The sequence below is a fragment of the Ostrea edulis genome, chromosome 9 (assembly GCF_947568905.1).
Source record: "Ostrea edulis chromosome 9, xbOstEdul1.1, whole genome shotgun sequence".
NCBI lineage: Eukaryota > Metazoa > Mollusca > Bivalvia > Ostreida > Ostreidae > Ostrea > Ostrea edulis.
Window position 1 is genome coordinate 62,723,831 of NC_079172.1, and position 20,574 is coordinate 62,744,404.

Consider the following 20,574-nt stretch of genomic DNA (forward strand, 5'->3'; position numbering starts at 1 on the left):
GTACAGACCCTGTGAGTTTGTGTTAAAATGTTCCCTGTAGTACAGACCCCGGGAGTTTGTGTTAAAATGTTCCCTGAAGTACAGACCCCGAGAGTTTGTGTTAAAATGCTCCCTGTAGTATACAGACCCCGGGAGTTTGTGTTAAAATGTGTCCTGTAGTACAGACCCCGGGAGTTTGTGTTAAAATGTGTCCTGTAGTACAGACCCCGGGAGTTTGTGTTAAAATGTTCCTTGGTGTACAGACCCCGGGAGTTTGTGTTAAAATGTGCCGTATAGTACAGACCACGGGAGTTTGTGTTAAAATGTATCCTGTAGTACAGACCCCGGGAGTTTGTGTTAAAATATTCCCTGAAGTACAGACCCAGGGAGTTTGTGTTAAAATGTGCCCTGTAGTACAGACCCCGGGAGTTTGTGTTAAAATGTACCCTGTAGTACAGACCCCGGGAGTTTATGTTAAAATGTTCCCTGAAGTACAGACCCCGGGAGTTTGTGTTAAAATGTTCCCTGTAGTGCAGACCCCGGGAGTTTGTGTTAAAATGTTCTCTGTAGTACAGACCCCGGGAGTTTGTGTTAAAATGTACCCTGTAGTATATAGACCCCGGGAGTTTGTGTTAAAATGTTCCCTGGTGTACAGACCCCGGGAGTTTGTGTTAAAATGTGCCGTATAGTACAGACCCCTGGAGTTTGTGTTAAAATGTATCCTGTAGTACAGACCCCGGGAGTTTGTGTTAAAATATTCCCTGAAGTACAGACCCCGGGAGTTTGTGTTAAAATGTGCCCTGTAGTACAGACCCCGGGAGTTTGTGTTAAAATGTACCCTGTAGTACAGACCCCGGGAGTTTATGTTAAAAGGTTCCCTGAAGTACAGACCCCGGGAGTTTGTGTTAAAATGTTCCCTGTAGTACAGACCCCGGGAGTTTGTGTTAAAATGTGCCCTGTAGTACAGACCCCGGGAGTTTCTGTTAAAATGTACCCTGAAGTACAGACCCCGGGAGTTTGTGTTAAAATGTTCCTTGGTGTACAGACCCCGGGAGTTTGTGTTAAAATGTTCTCTGTAGTACAGACCCCGGGAGTTTGTGTTAAAATGTTCCCTGTAGTACAGACCCCGGGAGTTTGTGTTAAAATGTTCCCTGAAGTACAGACCCCGGGAGTTTGTGTTAAAATGTGCCCTGTAGTAAAGACCCCGGGAGTTTGTGTTAAAATGTACCATGTAGTACAAACCCCAGGAGTTTGTGTTAAAATGTTCCCTGAAGTACAGACCCCGGGATTTTGTTTTAAAATGTTCCCTGAAGTACAGACCCCGGGAGTTTGTGTTAAAATGTTCCCTGTAGTACAGACCCCGGGAGTTTGTGTTAAAATATTCCCTGAAGTACAGACCCCGGGAGTTTGTGTTAAAATGTGCCCTGTAGTACAGACCCCGGGAGTTTGTGTTAAAATGTTCCCTGAAGTACAGACCCCGAGAGTTTGTGTTAAAGTGCTCCCTGTAGTATACAGACCCCGGGAGTTTGTGTTAAAATGTGTCCTGTAGTACAGACCCCGGGAGTTTGTGTTAAAATGTGTCCTGTAGTACAGACCCCGGGAGTTTGTGTTAAAATGTACCCTGTAGTATATAGACCCCGGGAGTTTGTGTTAAAATGTTCCCTGGTGTACAGACCCCGGGAGTTTGTGTTAAAATGTTCCCTGAAGTACAGACCCAGGGAGTTTGTGTTAAAATGTTCCCTGTAGTACAGACCCTGTGAGTTTGTGTTAAAATGTTCCCTGTAGTACAGACCCCGGGAGTTTGTGTTAAAATGTTCCCTGAAGTACAGACCCCGAGAGTTTGTGTTAAAATGCTCCCTGTAGTATACAGACCCCGGGAGTTTGTGTTAAAATGTGTCCTGTAGTACAAACCCCGGGAGTTTGTGTTAAAATTTGTCCTGTAGTACAGACCCCGGGAGTTTGTGTTAAAATGCTCCCTGTAGTACAGACCCCGGGAGTTTGTGTTAAAATGTTCCTTGGTGTACAGACCCCGGGAGTTTGTGTTAAAATGTGCCGTATAGTACAGACCCCGGGAGTTTGTGTTAAAATGTATCCTGTAGTACAGACCCCGGGAGTTTGTGTTAAAATATTCCCTGAAGTACAGACCCCGGGATTTTGTTTTAAAATGTTCCCTGAAGTACAGACCCCGGGAGTTTGTGTTAAAATGTTCCCTGTAGTACAGACCCCGGGAGTTTGTGTTATAATATTCCCTGAAGTACAGACCCCGGGAGTTTGTGTTAAAATGTGCCCTGTAGTACAGACCCCGGGAGTTTCTGTTAAAATGTACCCTGAAGTACAGAACCCGGGAGTTTGTGTTAAAATGTTCCTTGGTGTACAGACCCCGGGAGTTTGTGTTAAAATGTTCCCTGTAGTACAGACCCTGTGAGTTTGTGTTAAAATGTTCCCTGTAGTACAGACCCCGGGAGTTTGTGTTAAAATGCTCCCTGTAGTATACAGACCCCGGGAGTTTGTGTTAAAATGTGTCCTGTAGTACAGACCCCGGGAGTTTCTGTTAAAATGTTCCTTGGTGTACACACCCCGGGAGTTTGTGTTAAAATATGCCGTATAGTACAGACCCCGGGAGTTTGTGTTAAAATGTATCCTGTAGTACAGACCCCGGGAGTTTGTGTTAAAATATTCCCTGAAGTACAGACCCCGGGAGTTTGTGTTAAAATGTGCCCTGTAGTACAGACCCCGGGAGTTTGTGTTAAAATGTACCCTGTAGTGCAGACCCCGGGAGTTTGTGTTAAAATGTACCCTGTAGTACAGACCCCGGGAGTTTGTGTTAAAATGTTCCCTGAAGTACAGACCCCGGGAGTTTGTGTTAAAATGTTCCCTGAAGTACAGACCCCGGGAGTTTGTGTTAAAATGTTCCCTGTAGTACAGACCCCGGGAGTTTGTGTTAAAATATTCCCTGAAGTACAGACCCCGGGAGTTTGTGTTAAAATGTGCCCTGTAGTACAGACCCCGGGAGTTTCTGTTAAAATGTACCCTGAAGTACAGACCCCGGGAGTTTGTGTTAAAATGTTCCTTGGTGTACAGACCCCGGGAGTTTGTATTAAAATGTGCCCTGTAGTACAGACCCCGGGAGTTTGTGTTAAAATGTTCCCTGTAGTACAGACCCCGGGAGTTTGTGTTAAAATGTTCCCTGTAGTACAGACCCCGGGAGTTTGTGTTAAAATGTTCTTTGGTGTACAGACCCCGGGAGTTTGTGTTAAAATGTTCCCTGTAGTGCAGACCCCGGGAGTTTGTGTTAAAATGTTCTCTGTAGTACAGACCCCGGGAGTTTGTGTTAAAATGTTCCCTGGTGTACAGACCCCGGGAGTTTGTGTTAAAATGTTCCTTGGTGTACAGACCCCGGGAGTTTGTGTTAAAATGTTCCCTGTAGTACAGACCCTGTGAGTTTGTGTTAAAATGTTCCCTGTAGTACAGACCCCGGGAGTTTGTGTTAAAATGTTCCCTGAAGTACAGACCCCGGGAGTTTCTGTTAAAATGCTCCCTGTAGTATACAGACCCCGGGAGTTTGTGTTAAAATGTGTCCTGTAGTACAGACCCCGGGAGTTTGTGTTAAAATGTTCCTTGGTGTACAGACCCAGGGAGTTTGTGTTAAAATGTGCCGTATAGTACAGACCCCGGGAGTTTGTGTTAAAATGTATCCTGTAGTACAGACCCCGGGAGTTTGTGTTAAAATGTACCCTGTAGTACAGACCCCGGGAGTTTGTGTTAAAATGTACCCTGTAGTACAGACCCCGGGAGTTTGTGTTAAAATATTTCCTGAAGTACAGACCCCGGGAGTTTGTGTTAAAATGTGCCCTGTAGTATATAGACCCCGGGAGTTTGTGTTAAAATGTTCCTTGGTGTATAGACCCCGGGAGTTTGTGTTAAAATGTACCCTGTAGTACAGATCCCGGGAGTTTGTGTTAAAATGTGCCCTGAAGTACAGACCCCGAGAGTTTGTGTTAAAATGCTCCCTGTAGTATACAGACCCCGGGAGTTTGTGTTAAAATGTGTCGTGTAGTACAGACCCCGGGAGTTTGTGTTAAAATGTGTCCTGTAGTACAGACCCCGGGAGTTTGTGTTAAAATGCTCCCTGTAGTACAGACCCCGGGAGTTTGTGTTAAAATGTTCCTTGGTGTACAGACCCCGGGAGTTTGTGTTAAAATGTGCCGTATAGTACAGACCCCGGGAGTTTGTGTTAAAATGTATCCTGTAGTACAGACCCCGGGAGTTTGTGTTAAAATATTCCCTGAAGTACAGACCCCGGGAGTTTGTGTTAAAATGTGCCCTGTAGTACAGACCCCGGGAGTTTGTGTTAAAATGTACCCTGTAGTACAGACCCCGGGAGTTTATGTTAAAATGTTCCCTGAAGTACAGACCCCGGGAGTTTGTGTTAAAATGTTCCCTGTAGTACAGACCCCGGGAGTTTGTGTTAAAATATTCCCTGAAGTACAGACCCCGGGAGTTTGTGTTAAAATGTGCCCTGTAGTACAGACCCCGGGAGTTTCTGTTAAAATGTACCCTGAAGTACAGACCCCGGGAGTTTGTGTTAAAATGTTCCTTGGTGTACAGACCCCGGGAGTTTGTGTTAAAATGTTCTCTGTAGTACAGACCCCGGGAGTTTGTGTTAAAATGTTCCCTGTAGTACAGACCCCGGGAGTTTGTGTTAAAATGTTCCCTGAAGTACAGACCCCGGGAGTTTGTGTTAAAATGTGCCCTGTAGTACAGACCCCGGGAGTTTGTGTTAAAATGTACCCTGTAGTACAAACCCCGGGAGTTTGTGTTAAAATGTTCCCTGAAGTACAGACCCCGGGATTTTGTTTTAAAATGTTCCCTGAAGTACAGACCCCGGGAGTTTGTGTTAAAATGTTCCCTGTAGTACAGACCCCGGGAGTTTGTGTTAAAATATTCCCTGAAGTACAGACCCCGGGAGTTTGTGTTAAAATGTGCCCTGTAGTACAGACCCCGGGAGTTTCTGTTAAAATGTACCCTGAAGTACAGACCCCGGGAGTTTGTGTTAAAATGTTCCTTGGTGTACAGACCCCGGGAGTTTGTGTTAAAATGTTCCCTGTAGTACAGACCCTGTGAGTTTGTGTTAAAATGTTCCCTGTAGTACAGACCCCGGGAGTTTGTGTTAAAATGCTCCCTGTAGTATACAGACCCCGGGAGTTTGTGTTAAAATGTGTCCTGTAGTACAGACCCCGGGAGTTTGTGTTAAAATGTTCCTTGGTGTACACACCCCGGGAGTTTGTGTTAAAATATGCCGTATAGTACAGACCCTGGGAGTTTGTGTTAAAATGTATCCTGTAGTACAGACCCCGGGAGTTTGTGTTAAAATATTCCCTGAAGTACAGACCCAGGGAGTTTGTGTTAAAATGTGCCCTGTAGTACAGACCCCGGGAGTTTGTGTTAAAATGTACCCTGTAGTGCAGACCCCGGGAGTTTGTGTTAAAATGTATCCTGTAGTACAGACCCCGGGAGTTTGTGTTAAAATGTTCTTTGGTGTACAGACCCCGGGAGTTTGTGTTAAAATGTTCCCTGTAGTGCAGACCCCGGGAGTTTGTGTTAAAATGTTCTCTGTAGTACAGACTCCGGGAGTTTGTGTTAAAATGTTCCCTGGTGTACAGACCCCGGGAGTTTTTGTTAAAATGTTCCTTGGTGTACAGACCCCGGGAGTTTGTGTTAAAATGTTCCCTGTAGTACAGACCCTGTGAGTTTGTGTTAAAATGTTCCCTGTAGTACAGACCCCGGGAGTTTTTGTTAAAATGTTCCCTGAAGTACAGACCCCGGGAGTTTCTGTTAAAATGCTCCCTGTAGTATACAGACCCCGGGAGTTTGTGTTAAAATGTGTCCTGTAGTACAGACCCCGGGAGTTTGTGTTAAAATGTTCCTTGGTGTACAGACCCAGGGAGTTTGTGTTAAAATGTGCCGTATAGTACAGACCCCGGGAGTTTGTGTTAAAATGTATCCTGTAGTACAGACCCCGGGAGTTTGTGTTAAAATGTACCCTGTAGTACAGACCCCGGGAGTTTGTGTTAAAATGTTCCCTGTAGTACAGACCCCGGGAGTTTGTGTTAAAATATTTCCTGAAGTACAGACCCCGGGAGTTTGTGTTAAAATGTGCCCTGTAGTATATAGACCCCGGGAGTTTGTGTTAAAATGTTCCTTGGTGTACAGACCCCGGGAGTTTGTGTTAAAATGTACCCTGTAGTACAGATCCCGGGAGTTTGTGTTAAAATGTGCCCTGTAGTACAGACCCCGGGAGTTTGTGTTAAAATATTCCCTGAAGTACAGACCCCGGGAGTTTGTGTTAAAATGTACCCTGTAGTACAGACCCCGGGAGTTTGTGTTAAAATGTTCCCTGAAGTACAGACCCCGGGAGTTTGTGTTGAAATATTCCCTGAAGTACAGACCCCGGGAGTTTGTGTTAAAATGTTCCCTGAAGTACAGACCCCGGGAGTTTGTGTTAAAATGTTCCCTGTAGTACAGACCCCGGGAGTTTGTGTTAAAATATTCCCTGAAGTACAGACCCCGGGAGTTTGTGTTAAAATGTGCCCTGTAGTATAGACCCTGGGAGTTTGTGTTAAAATGTACCCTGAAGTACAGACCCCGGGAGTTTGTGTTAAAATGTTCCTTGGTGTACAGACCCCGGGAGTTTGTATTAAAATGTGCCCTGTAGTACAGACCCCGGGAGTTTGTGTTAAAATGTTCCCTGTAGTACAGACCCCGGGAGTTTGTGTTAAAATGTTCCCTGTAGTACAGACCCCGGGAGTTTGTGTTAAAATGTTCTTTGGTGTACAGACCCCGGGAGTTTGTGTTAAAATGTTCCCTGTAGTGCAGACCCCGGGAGTTTGTGTTAAAATGTTCTCTGTAGTACAGACCCTGTGAGTTTGTGTTAAAATGTTCCCTGGTGTACAGACCCCGGGAGTTTGTGTTAAAATGTTCCTTGGTGTACAGACCCCGGGAGTTTGTGTTAAAATGTTCCCTGTAGTACAGACCCTGTGAGTTTGTGTTAAAATGTTCCCTGTAGTACAGACCCCGGGAGTTTGTGTTAAAATGTTCCCTGAAGTACAGACCCCGGGAGTTTCTGTTAAAATGCTCCCTGTAGTATACAGACCCCGGGAGTTTGTGTTAAAATGTGTCCTGTAGTACAGACCCCGGGAGTTTGTGTTAAAATGTTCCTTGGTGTACAGACCCAGGGAGTTTGTGTTAAAATGTGCCGTATAGTACAGACCCCGGGAGTTTGTGTTAAAATGTATCCTGTAGTACAGACCCCGGGAGTTTGTGTTAAAATGTACCCTGTAGTACAGACCCCGGGAGTTTGTGTTAAAATGTTCCCTGTAGTACAGACCCCGGGAGTTTGTGTTAAAATATTTCCTGAAGTACAGACCCCGGGAGTTTGTGTTAAAATGTGCCCTGTAGTATATAGACCCCGGGAGTTTGTGTTAAAATGTTCCTTGGTGTACAGACCCCGGGAGTTTGTGTTAAAATGTACCCTGTAGTACAGATCCCGGGAGTTTGTGTTAAAATGTTCCCTGTAGTACAGACCCCGGGAGTTTGTGTTAAAATATTCCCTGAAGTACAGACCCCGGGAGTTTGTGTTAAAATGTTCCCTGTAGTACAGACCCCTGGAGTTTGTGTTAAAATGTTCCCTGAAGTACAGACCCCGGGAGTTTGTGTTAAAATGTTCCCTGTAGTACAGACCCCGGGAGTTTGTGTTAAAATGTTCCCTGTAGTATACAGACCCCGGGAGTTTGTGTTAAAATGTTCCCTGTAGTATATAGACCCCGGGAGTTTGTGTTAAAATGTTCCCTGGTGTACAGACCCCGGGAGTTTGTGTTAAAATGTGCCCTGTAGTACAGACCCCGGGAAGTTGCGCTAGAAATCCCAAGACATTACACGCCTACACGTCCTTGTAAGAATGCATACACTTCAGACACAATGTGTCATACAACTTGTATCTAGGCCAATGTTTGTGATTCGTAATCCGGCAATTTAAATAATATCTCTTGTTTTCTTACTAATTTTATTTTTAACCTCTGTGGGAAGTACGGTGTTGGGTGTATCGGTTCCCAATGTATCATGTTAGGGAAATCCAGCTTTTTCGTTATCTTCGATTACGGTCAGATTTCGTTAAATAAAACTTTCATAAAGAACGCCTTCTTCATTTTATTTAAAATCCTAACTACGTACCCATTAGCTGCAATAATGTAGCACTATCCAATTTTTTTTTATTCTGACGTTTTCGGGATAGGGCTACAATTCCATAGGATCTCCGTAATGGTGCAAAATAATATTATGAATAACCGATAAATTTAAATAATTTACACTCTGTGTATTAGTCCCAAATGTTGGGTCGCAAAACTGTAAACAATAATTAAATAAAATACTGGACGCATTTTTCGTTTGATTTTCGTTAGCAGAGGGGTACTTCATGATTGGGACCAAATGCGACCCTGATGATTGTGTAAATCCGCGTGGAAACTTCAAAAGGACACTATACACTGTGTAAGGACTCCACTTGTCTATATGACATTCGTGTTTTTGTTTCAAAATTATTTGCATTTTTTGTATAATTCGACCGAAGATCAGCTATTATTCTCAATTTGATCAAAAAGACGTAGAAGCTGAATCAGGGCATCAAAAACATTTTGCTTTTCTTTCTTTTCTTCTTTTATTTAGTCGTTTTAATTATTGTGGGTTGGGGGGGGGGGAAAGAGTTCACAAAAAATAAGAATTTTAACTGAATTCGATTAAAATCGAGAAATAGCGCTACTTTGAATGATATGTAAAAATCAGTTAGAAATTGTTTAAAATTTTGTTACTAAAAGATTTATTCTTCATCTAATAAATTCGATTTGAGTTTTACGTTATGTTGTTTCATTTTATGTATGCTAACATGAATCATATTTTCACGATTAGTTTATCGTTTGAGATGTATGTATATTGTACATGTCACATTAAAAATGTCGTTCTCCAGTGCAACATACATGTGTGTTTATGGAATGGGAGACTGGTAGAGTACACGTTTGTGTCATAAAACTCCGGGCCTGGATTTCTCGAAAGAAACTTAAGTTGAAACTTGGACTCCAGTCTGAGATTTCACTAAAAAAAAAGAAGAATTGACTGCTCAAATAACAAAAAAATTCAAACTTAAGTTTTTTTTTCGAGAAATCAAAGCCGGGTAAAACGGTGCATTTACGAGTAAAACTTCACACTTTTTAAAAAATATATATATACACACACAAGTTGATAACATTGGCTAATATGCCTATGGGGTTTGTTATCTGATTTATGGATACAGGTTATATGGTACAGTTATTTTCAACAACAAAAAAGAATTAAACAAAATTTTTTTTATTTTTTATGCCTTTTTCTATGTATTTATTGTTCTTCGGTTTACTTTGTTTTTATTGTGTTACATGTACGGCGCTTTAGGGTAATTGTCTTAATTAGGGTAATTGTCTTAATTAGGGTAATTGTCTTAATTAAATAAAGCGCTATTTAAATGTAAGATAATAATAGATGAATAAAATGACAATCTAATTTTTAAAAATGTAAATAAATGTTGTCATAAGACATTAATACCTACACGTAAGATAGGTATTATCCCCCGTATGATCTGGGTATAATTGGTCAATAAGCCTCAATATTTGTTCTATGTAAATATACACGTATCAAGTTCAGTCTAACCAAATCGTCAGGTGAGCATGCCCCATGGAACTCCAATGTTAGCAGGTCTTTGCCATATATATAAAAAAAAAATCCTTAGAAATTTGAAATTAAAGAATTCAATGAGGCAGAAACTCTGTTTGAAGAGCCTTTTGGAATGCTTTTTGTGTAAACAAAAAATGCGTTTTAAAGTTCCCGGTTGAAAATGTGGAAACATATTTTTTTTGGGGGGGGGGGTAGAAAAACATCGCTATTCGGAGCCCAGGTGGCTTCCCGGAAGAAAATAAAAATTCCTGGATCTTATTACAAATCTACAAAACACCAACCATTGTATTCCTGATATGGCGTGTAAAATGTAGGAGTTTGGGGAAGAAGATGTCTAATAAAAGGGCAGACGAGAATAATGACAACACACCCATAGGTAAAAGTAACCAGAGTTCATGACCTGATTTGTTTTATCACATCTGAGATGACAAATATTTGTACAATATGTATGTATACGGTATATGTCATGGTAAACAAAGGTAAAGATTTATGTAATACAAACAAATTGCCTGACATCTCGATATCTTTTTCTGTTTACTTGGTTGCAAAAGACTGATTCATATTCTATATAATTTTCTTTTATTCCGAAATAAAGCGGTTATCATCTGACACGCATATACAGCAATCTACATATCAAAAGTATCTGGGAAGGACAGATGGCGCCGTGATCAGGGAGGACCTGAACTTATGAGGGGTTTGAACTTCATCTGGATGACTTTATGTGTTTATAACTGCTTACAAATTGTTTGAATGCCTCTTACTCCAAAATGGCGCGTCTCAATGTCCACACAAGCCATAGTCACTAGTACGGGACGCACCTGTCGGTAAGATGTCACATTGGGACTGCCAAGTGAGTACATCGGTACCCGTACATTAAATCAGTCGCTATGTCTATAAAGTGTTCACGTGAAATTAAACTAAACCATACCTCAAATCATTCTACAATCATTGAAATCTGGCCCGAACAATCTCCTCTTTTGATTTTTTTTTCAATTGTACTGATTAATTAACTCCATCAATGCATTTCAATTATACGACTTTATCCTAAAAAAGACTTCAAATCCAGGAAAACTGGGGGGGGGGGGGGGGGGGGGGGGGGGGCTTTAAGGAAAATCCAATAATTCCTTTCAGTGTATATTTCTAATTTGTCTTACCTAATAATTTCAAATGAAAGGTGAGGATAATTAAGGAATACGAAATAGAGAGATGGGCAAACACGGACCCCTGGACACACCAGAGGTGGGATCAGGTACCTAGAAGGAGCAAGCATCCCCGGTCGACCGGTCACACCCGCCGTGACCCCTATGTATTGATCAGGTAAAAGGAGTAATCCGTAGTCAAAATCAGTGTGTCAAGATATTCTACATATGCACTAAGGAATAAATTAATAATCTACAAGCAATTCAATTGAGTTGCTGAACTTTTTTAATGGTATATCAAGATGAATTTGATATACATCTGTTTAATCGGTGTGTGTAATCAATGTGAAAGATCCAACTAATTGTGTCCTTACCCTTACGTCAAACACTGCAATATGTGATCTGATTTGAACAATATAGATAGCAGATACACAATACACAATGAAAATTTATACAATGCAAGTGAGAAACATGCAATACAAATGGAAAATATATAAGCAAAAGAATATACAGTACAAATGAAAATTAATACGGATGGAAAATATACAATTTGATGATTTTTTTTTACACAATACAAATGAAAAATATATACAATCTATAAAGAAAAGATCAAATCTTGTAATGTATGACAAGCCATACAACGCATTAAATTAAATCAATATTCTCCCACAGCACTAAAAATGGCACTGGAGCTCAAACCCTGACATTCAAATAAGGAATAGATTAGCAAACCCAAAATTCGCTCAGTTTGATCAGCAAAATGATTTGTGTCATATCATGAGAGCTTGAAGTTGGCATAAAATTGCGAAAATGCCATTTTCAATGAAAATATCCACAAATTCAGGTGGTTTTTCTTTCAGAAAACATTCAGCGCATGCGTCGAGCAAACTTATATATAAAAGCATGTTTTTCATCGTAAAATAATACACAATATATATCATTTTCATTTTGCTCGACAAATGCGCACACCTTTTCCTGAGCAATAATCTGTATGACATTTGACAGTTTTCAGACTTATTTTGAGAAAAAGGCGGGAAATGTCTTATTCATGATGTCATAATGGTATCCATTTAGGAATATCATTCTGATTTTGTTGACACAGTATACCTGACATATGTGTAGCTGAGGTGATTAAGGATGTACTCTACATCGTCATAATGCGGCATTATCCTGTTATTCGTGGATTAATAAACCTATTAACCTATTACGGAATAAACTATATATTTAATGAATGAAATATATACTCCGGTATTATGCCTTAAATGTCATATTCATTGAAATTCACCCGAAATTCTTCCCTTTTTAGAGCGTTATAGCTTGAAATTGGAAACTTCGTCTGTATATACTCCTGTTATTCGCACCGGTGCGAATAATTTTAGTACTATATGCACTCATTAAATGTCGTATTCATTGAAATTCACCTGAAATTCTTCCCTTTTTACCTTTTTAGAGCGTTATAGCTTGAAATTGGAAACTTCGTCTGTATATACTCCTGTTATTCGCACCAGTGCGAATAATTTTAGCACTATATTCATTCATTAAATGTCGTATTCATTGAATTCACCCCCAAAAATTCCAAGCCCCATTTTTTATATACTCTCCCCCAAAGAAACCCTTTTCCCGGGAATTCTTCCCTTTTTAGAGCGTTTTAGCTTGAAATGGAAACTTCGTCTGTATATATATACTCCTGTTATTCGCACCGGTGCGAATAATTATGGCACTATATTCATTCATTAAATGTCATATTCATTGAAATTCACCTGAAATTCTTCCCTTTTTACCTTTTTAGAGCGTTTTAGCTTGAAATGGAAACTTCGTCTGTATATACTCCTGTTATTCGCACCGGTGCGAATAATTTTAGCACTATATATTCACTCATTAAATGTCGTATTCATTGAAATTCACCCCCAAAAATTCCAAGCCCCATTTTTTATATACTCTACCCCAAAGAAACCCTTTTCCCGGGAATTCTTCCCTTTTTAGAGCGTTTTAGCTTGAAATGGAAACTTCGTCTGTATATATATTCTCCTGTTATTCGCACCGGTGCGAATAACAGGAGTATATATATAAGGACGATCTTTCAAAATATCATTCATATATTTCTGAATAAATCTTATCTTTAAAATACAATACGAATACAAACGCTACAAATAAAAAGAAAACTTCAGATTTTCATGTTTATTACGAAGGTATATTATCGTTATTTAGTAGCACCTTCACCTATATTTAACACTTGACCTTCTTCTCAAAATGGATGGTACTCAAGGTTTGCTTTTTGTTTCAGTTGCTATTTTTCCTCCATTGACGGTTTTGGCGTAACGTCAACAACGTCAAATATTATTAGCTCCGCGAAGCGAATAACAGGATAATGCCCATAATGCCTTGTAAAACATGGATGGAAATATATATATCAGCAATATTTGCCTATTCATTTCAAAATTCATCGCCTAGCTGAGTAGCTCAGTAGGTTAGCACGTCGAAAAGAGATAAAAAAAATAAATAAAAAAAAGCACGTCGACTGCTGAACTGTAGATCGCGAGTTCGAGTCCAGCAAGGGTTTTAAATTATTTTTCAGATTGTTTTGTACTAAAACTGCATTTTTTTTGACTAAATAAAGTTTTGAAAGTTTTCAATTTCAAAATATTGTTGTACATATCCTCCACTTTTCATCCATCAAATTTCTCTGGTGTAGCATACCTCCTTAACAGCATGAAATGACAGACATGCATGTAACAAGAGGCCCATGGGCCACATCGCTCACCTGAGTCACCTTGGCTCATATCTAATGATTTTTCCTATATATTCGCATGTAAAACTTTGATCCCTATACTCCCGGGGACTATGATTTTTACAAACTTGAATCTGCACTATGTTAGGAAGCTTTCATGTAAACTTAAACTTTTTTGGCCCTGTGATTTTTCAGAAGAAGACTTTCAATGATTTTCCCTAATGATAAGTATATATTTGTATATAAAATTTAAACCCCCTACTTTGGCCCCATCTTACCCCTGGTAAATTTTTAGATATTTTTTTTTCTATTTATTAGTTATGTCAAACTTTGATCCCCTATTGTGGCTCCATCCTAACTCCAGGGTCATGAGTTTAAAACACTTGAATCTGTACTATGCCAGGAAGCTTTCATGTCAATCTCAGCTTCTTTGGCTCAGTGGTTCTTGAAAAGAAGATTTTTTCACGTATATTTCTATTTAAAACTGTCGCCTCAACTTACCCCCGGGGGCCATGAGTTTAAATAAACTTGAATTTGCACTATGTCAGGAAGCTTTCACATATTTCCGCTTTCCTGGCCCAGTAGTTTTGAGAAGAAGATTTTTAAAGATGTCCCCTATATATTTGTATGCAAAACTTTGATCCCCCATTGTGGCCCCATCCTACCCCTGAGGGACATGATTTTAACAAACTTGCATTTGCACTATGTCAGAAAACTATCATGTAAATATAAGCTTTTCTGACTTAGTGGTTCTTGAGAAGAAGATTTTTAAAGATTTTCCCTATATATTTGTATGTAAAGCTTTATTGTCGCTTCAACTTACCCTTGGGAACATGATTTTTGTAAACTTGAATTTGCACTATGCTAGGAAGCTTTCATGTAAATGTCAGCTCTTCTGGCGCAGTGGTTCTTGAGAAGAAGATTTTTGAATGGTCCCACCCTATTTTTGTGATTGTTTCCCCGTTGAAGGGGGCGTGGCCCTTCAATTGAACAAACTTGAAAGCCCTTCACCCAGGGATGCTTTTGGCCAAGTTTGGTTATAATTGACCTAGTGGTTCTGGAGAAGAAGTCGAAAATGTAAAAAGTTCACAGACAGACGACGGACAACAGGCGATCAGAAAAGCTCAGGTGAGCAAAAATGTACAACACGACCACATGACGTGGTGTAAAACGGACTGGAAAATAGTACTTTGTTGACATTAAACAGATACATTCAGATAGAAAATGAATAGAGAGACAAACTGGGGCATTCTAAACACAGATTAAAATTTTTATCACACAGATAAATCGGTAAATGCATTCAAGAAAGAACTAAATTGAGTAAAAACTAACTGGTGCTAGCGTTTTAGATACAAATCAGATTTGATATAGTTTGATATTTGATATATATTAGATTTTATATAACTATTGCTTTATATATCCTTATTTAATTGACCTCGTATCTACGTTCAGATCCAGATTTTATTTCTTTTTTATTTTATTTTGTTGTTGATATTTTGACGATTTGACGAGTAATAATATTTAAAAAATCTTGTCGGACATCTATGTCCAACACCAAAATCATTGAGTTTTCTGTTTGTTACATTTTCTTCGGGTTTTTAAAAAAGCATTTTTAGCTGCCCTTGAATTGACGTTCAATGTGAAAATAAGTTTTTTTGTTATTTTCACAGTGTGTTAAAATAACAACTGTGAAAAATGAATTTTTATTCATGGATAAATTTCAGTATTTCACTGTTGAAAATGTTGACTTCATTAGACAGTTTTTGCTGCCATTAAGAAATTCATATTGTTTTAATGTTGGATAAAATATTTCTTAAATTTGAATGATCATGTCATACCGGCACCAGTGTTTAAAGTAGATGTATACGACAAGCATTAATTCTCCAAAACTTACATATTGTATGACATATTGACATTAGTGATGAATGAAAACTACAAGTTAGCTGTGACCATGTTGTGTTGTTGAAAATTTGAAATGTGCCTATCGTAGTACAAACAAATCAATTTTAGTGTAAAATCACCGCCAAATAATTATATCAAATACCCTGCACAAAAGATACTAACAGAATAGATCTATCTATTGAAACCAATTTGGGGCCCTTTGAGTGGATACAAGTAAAGCGCAACATACAAAAGAAGAAAGTCAGAGAATTGATAGCAGTAACATGTCGTCATTTAACACAAATCAAAAGAACAGGGGGTCACAGAATCCTATCTTATCTATACTTTATTTATGGGGGGAGTTGTAAAGTGTCAAAATTAAAACACTAGCTTGCGTGACGCCAAAAACCGTTGCTAGAAGGTAAAATCAACCTCTAACACTTTGATGGCTGTTGAATTCTAAATCCACTCACCCGTTACGTTTCATTTCGCCATTTCCAGCCGCCAATTCCACATCTATGCCCGTCATTTCTACAGCGGAGTTGGCCATATCTACAACGACGGGAAAAGATATTAAACTGTTTGGTCAATTCGGCATTATTATCTATATCTTTCAATGAATAACTATATCTGATTTCAAAGAATTTAAACTAAAAATACCCAGGCTTACGGACTCTCCTTAGATAATTTTCTCGTGCTGAAATACAGGACTTTTTGTCCTCAATTTCTGTTTGCACGTCATTGAGTTTCAAAAAAGGGATTTTAAAACACTGTGGTTTGAAAGAAATATGCAATTTTAAAGTACATGTTTGTACAATCATTATTATAAAAATCACCACCCCTTACTGTTCGGCTAAGAATCTTTTATCTATAAACTTTAAGCCTGAGCACGATAGGGTCAAGCTACCTCTTTGATATTTCCGTGATTATGAATAAGAACAATTTATCAAAACGAAACAATGAAGGTATTAATCCGGCAAAGGGGGTGTTTTGAGATCACAATCTAAAATCCCTTAAATGTTTCATCCTAGATTAAAAACGTTTTTCAGTAACGCAGAAAGTAGATGTAAAGTTTTCGACAATTTTAGATTGGTACACCAAAAATATCCACTTACCATATTGCACGTGTATATCTATGTAACATAAAACCGAACCTGAAAACTAATAATTTTGTTCATAAACCTGTTTGTTTACACAGGTCTTGACATACTTTACAAGATCTCGTCCTCAAAGGCAGTAGATCATTGATAAAAGCATATTACACCTTATCGATGTCTTGTCCTTCTACAGAGACCTGTGACCTTTGTGATATGACCTTGACTTAGAGCATGACACATGCCTTATGCATATGGCGGAAACCGGGAGTCGGGGAGAAGTTAAAGCTGATAAAATATTGGGAGCGGATCCAGGTATTGTTTCGATGAAGATATAGGAGAATGTATCCAGCGCCAACACTTGGCCCTCAGTCCCGCGATGTTTAGAAAATATCATAATGCTCTACATGAACTATATCTATCCTGTCAGTTGCTGCCAATGTTATACACTTCGTATTCTCTAAGTGGCGGATCTAGAGAGTGGATTACGGGATTGCATCCCCACTTTTTGATTGAATATGTCAAAACAAATATGGACAGTTTTGCCCTTTTGGGGTCTTCAACTCTTCCCCATGGGGGTGGTGGTGAATTTTCCTGAATCCGACACTGTTAAAGAAATGCCGTTCCTATAAATTCATCTTTTCTTCATTTAGACTCTAAACTAAATGACCCCCTAGCGCAAACATCCGTGCATCAAAAGGACCCCATTGAAAATAAGCTTTCGAGCTTTCATGGGTTATCCTTGGCACTTATGTATGTACATGTATGTTTGTATGTATGTATATACTGAATAAACATTTATTTATTTATTTAATGTAGTCATATTGTAGATTTCATTTAAGAGTTGGGAAGATCACATTGAGTAACCACACAGACTTGGAACATGTTTATAACAGTGGACTCAAGGAACCACACAGATTTGGAACATGTTTATAACAGCGGACTCAAGGAACCACACAGATTTGGAACATGTTTAGAACAGCGGACTCAAGGAACCACACAGGCTTAGAACGTGTTTATAACAGCGGACTCAAGGAACCACACAGGCTTAGAACGTGTTTATAACAGCGGACTCAAGGAACCACACAGGCTTAGAACGTGTTTATAACAGCGGACCCAAGAAAAACACACAAGTTTAAAACGTGTTTACATCAAAGATTTTATTTTTTTTTTTTTTTACTTTCGTTTACTCAAGGTGAATTGATACTCATGAAAAGTGAAGATAACGAACAGCGATCAATCTCATAACTTCCATAAACAATACAAAATATTTAGTTGGGCAAACACGGACACCCGGATATACCAGAAGTGACTTGTCAATATCAAAGTTTGAAAGTGGAAACTGTATTATTTCGACTCAATGTTGTTAAAATTTAATTAATAACCAAAGAAATGTGTATGTTGCCACATTTTTGAAGATGTGAGACATAAAAAAAACCCAGAAGTATATTAACATCAGAAAATCAAACATTTTCGTTAAGGTATTCAATGTATAATGACCATATTTCATATCTAATATATGGATGGTGGAATTTTTGTAACCATGGTATCATTTTGAAGGGTTCATCAAATAAAAATAATCCACCATAGGAATTTTCAAAATTTTGTTTACTGCTTGATTTATTTCACTTAGAACTTAACATTAAAGTATATGGGAAAAGCATGTTTTATTACAATATTTCAAAAAAAATTATATTTCCATACAAATCTCTTGGTAGAAAGTTACATAGACTTTCTCTTAATGAAAATATGAAATAAAATTAATCATTGACCACACACATTTTTAGAAAATTAGATTTTTCTTATTTTTACAAAGGGCAGACAACTCTTCCAAAAAGTCTTAAGTGCAAAAAGGTCAGCTTCTAATCATTTACCTGTCATGTGAATTTCATCTGCTTCACTTTCATCATTATTTAACAATAAACATTTATGTTGATTTAAATCCTTCAAAATTGTTCATTATCCTTTCATTATACATGGAATACCTTAAACAGAATAATGAAAATATACTTGCGGAAAAAAGAAACTGTGCATTATAAAATTTAATATAATTTTTCTATATTTTATTGTTTATATTTATAAAATCTAAACAATCGATAAAGGTGATGTTTTTTAACAATATCGGATGGTACCCGACTCAGATGCACGGACTTTTTCATGGTTAGTGAACACATGTTGTTTATTGAAATGTTCGTACACACGAGTTTTACTGGCCAATACTGTTTGTAGTAAGAATTGTAAAAGACCTACCTGAGGAATGACCACGTAAAACTCGACTCCCGAAAATTTGGTCGGAAAGAGCTATTTTTGAAGCTTTTTAATAGGTGATTGCTGCTTCTCTGCAACCCATATAACTCACGAACTTGGATAGTGTTTTTTGAAGATTTTTGAATGTGTTTGATGCAGTAAAAATGCCGTTGAATCAACAACAAAAGAGTGGTCAGACAAGTTTTAGAAAGACTGAGCAGTGTTCCGCAAATCAGGTTAGTGTTAACAAAGATATGAACTGTAGAATTCAAGAATTACAAAACACTATTGATAGTTTAAAGCTGACATGAAGTAGTAAATATAGCATAATTCTATATGTCCGCCATATTTCTCTGCTAATCCGCCATATTAGTTGGAATTTCTATTGTTATATGTATCGGGGTTCGCATGGTATATAAGGGGACGAGCTTTGCTACGCTTCACTTCACATCAGTGTCTTCGATTTACCTGTGCGGGTAGCTTCGACAGGTAACACGTACATCTCCGATACTAATTTAGAGGACATCAAGAAATGAAATCACGTTTTGGAACACCACGCAGTGCTCAAAATTATAATAAACATATCATACAGTAGTAAATCATTCTAAATATATATATTTGGATAAATATATATAGAATGCCTTTACTTTACGTGAACGTGCGTACATTTGCAGTAAATATGTCAAAACTATACAAAAATGCGGAGAAATATTTCATCTTTTATCTATTGATAAAATGGAATAAGCAAAGAGTATACAATCTATACCATTCACAATTACTTCAAGTAAAAGACTACTGTACTTATAAAAATGGCATGTATGCTCGCCATGAAAACGCATCGAATGCGGACGACTATTTACCTGGGCCTACTCGTAATATCTGTAAAGGACCGCAGATGTACGTGTACACTTGTCGAAAATACTCTAAGTAGTAGTAAAACTCCCTTTATTTGCATAATCCATGAAACAAAATGATAACTCCATTTGCATTCCAACAGTAAACAACATTGTCCATTGTACAGACTGCGACACACTTAGCCCGTGCCGATCAGCTATCTTCAATCAGGGGAAGTATCAGAGTATAATATTTACCCTGTATTGTGCATGAATCCTTATACCATATGATTTACTGGTCAGAGTATTGCAGATTTATAAATCAGGAAATCATTTAGGTACATAAATTTGTATATACAACACTGTACGAGTGTATGGGATGAGAGAGAGAGAGAGAGAGAGAGAGAGAGAGATGACGAGAGAGAAAGAGATGACGAGAGAGAAGAGAGAGAGAGAGAACCGATGATCTTGTAATAATCGTGCTCTTATTAAGACAAATGATATCGTTAATTCAATAAAAAGAGAACAGCACTAGTAACTCAATATTGCTCTCATTAATTGATAATACAGATTTATTTGATTCATTTAATTAAAGCACGCATTAATTAAAAATTAAACATATTTTTAAATAATGTTATTTTCAATTACTTCATTTTATGCTAATTTGGCGCTCAATAGATCTTATATATCTATGCCATTTTGCGTTATTACATTCTGCGTCGAACTCGACGCAAATTGTACTAATGCAAAATGTAATAATCGAGTTTACCATATTATACGTCGTTATCAAACATCAAGGGGAGAGGACAAGAGTGTCTGTCACCCACCTTTAATAACAATATCCATTTTTTGTTCGTTTGTAATGCAAATAAAAGATACATTGAGTGACAACCCCTCCCCCACTTACCCCAGCTTGAAAG

At 38.4% G+C, this 20,574-nt stretch overlaps 1 protein-coding gene across 6 annotated transcripts in view; it reads right to left on the minus strand.

Annotated features, from left to right (window-relative positions):
- The window catches only part of LOC125657552 (chitin synthase-like), a 70,541-nt gene that overhangs the window by 16,782 nt on the left and 33,185 nt on the right, over positions 1–20,574 (minus strand). For all 6 annotated transcript variants that reach the window (XM_048888202.2, XM_048888201.2, XM_048888205.2 and 3 more), the window contains one exon: positions 15,954–16,032. In XM_048888202.2, coding sequence (XP_048744159.2) covers positions 15,954–16,032 — 79 coding nt within the window. The remainder of the gene's footprint in view (positions 1–15,953; positions 16,033–20,574) is intronic.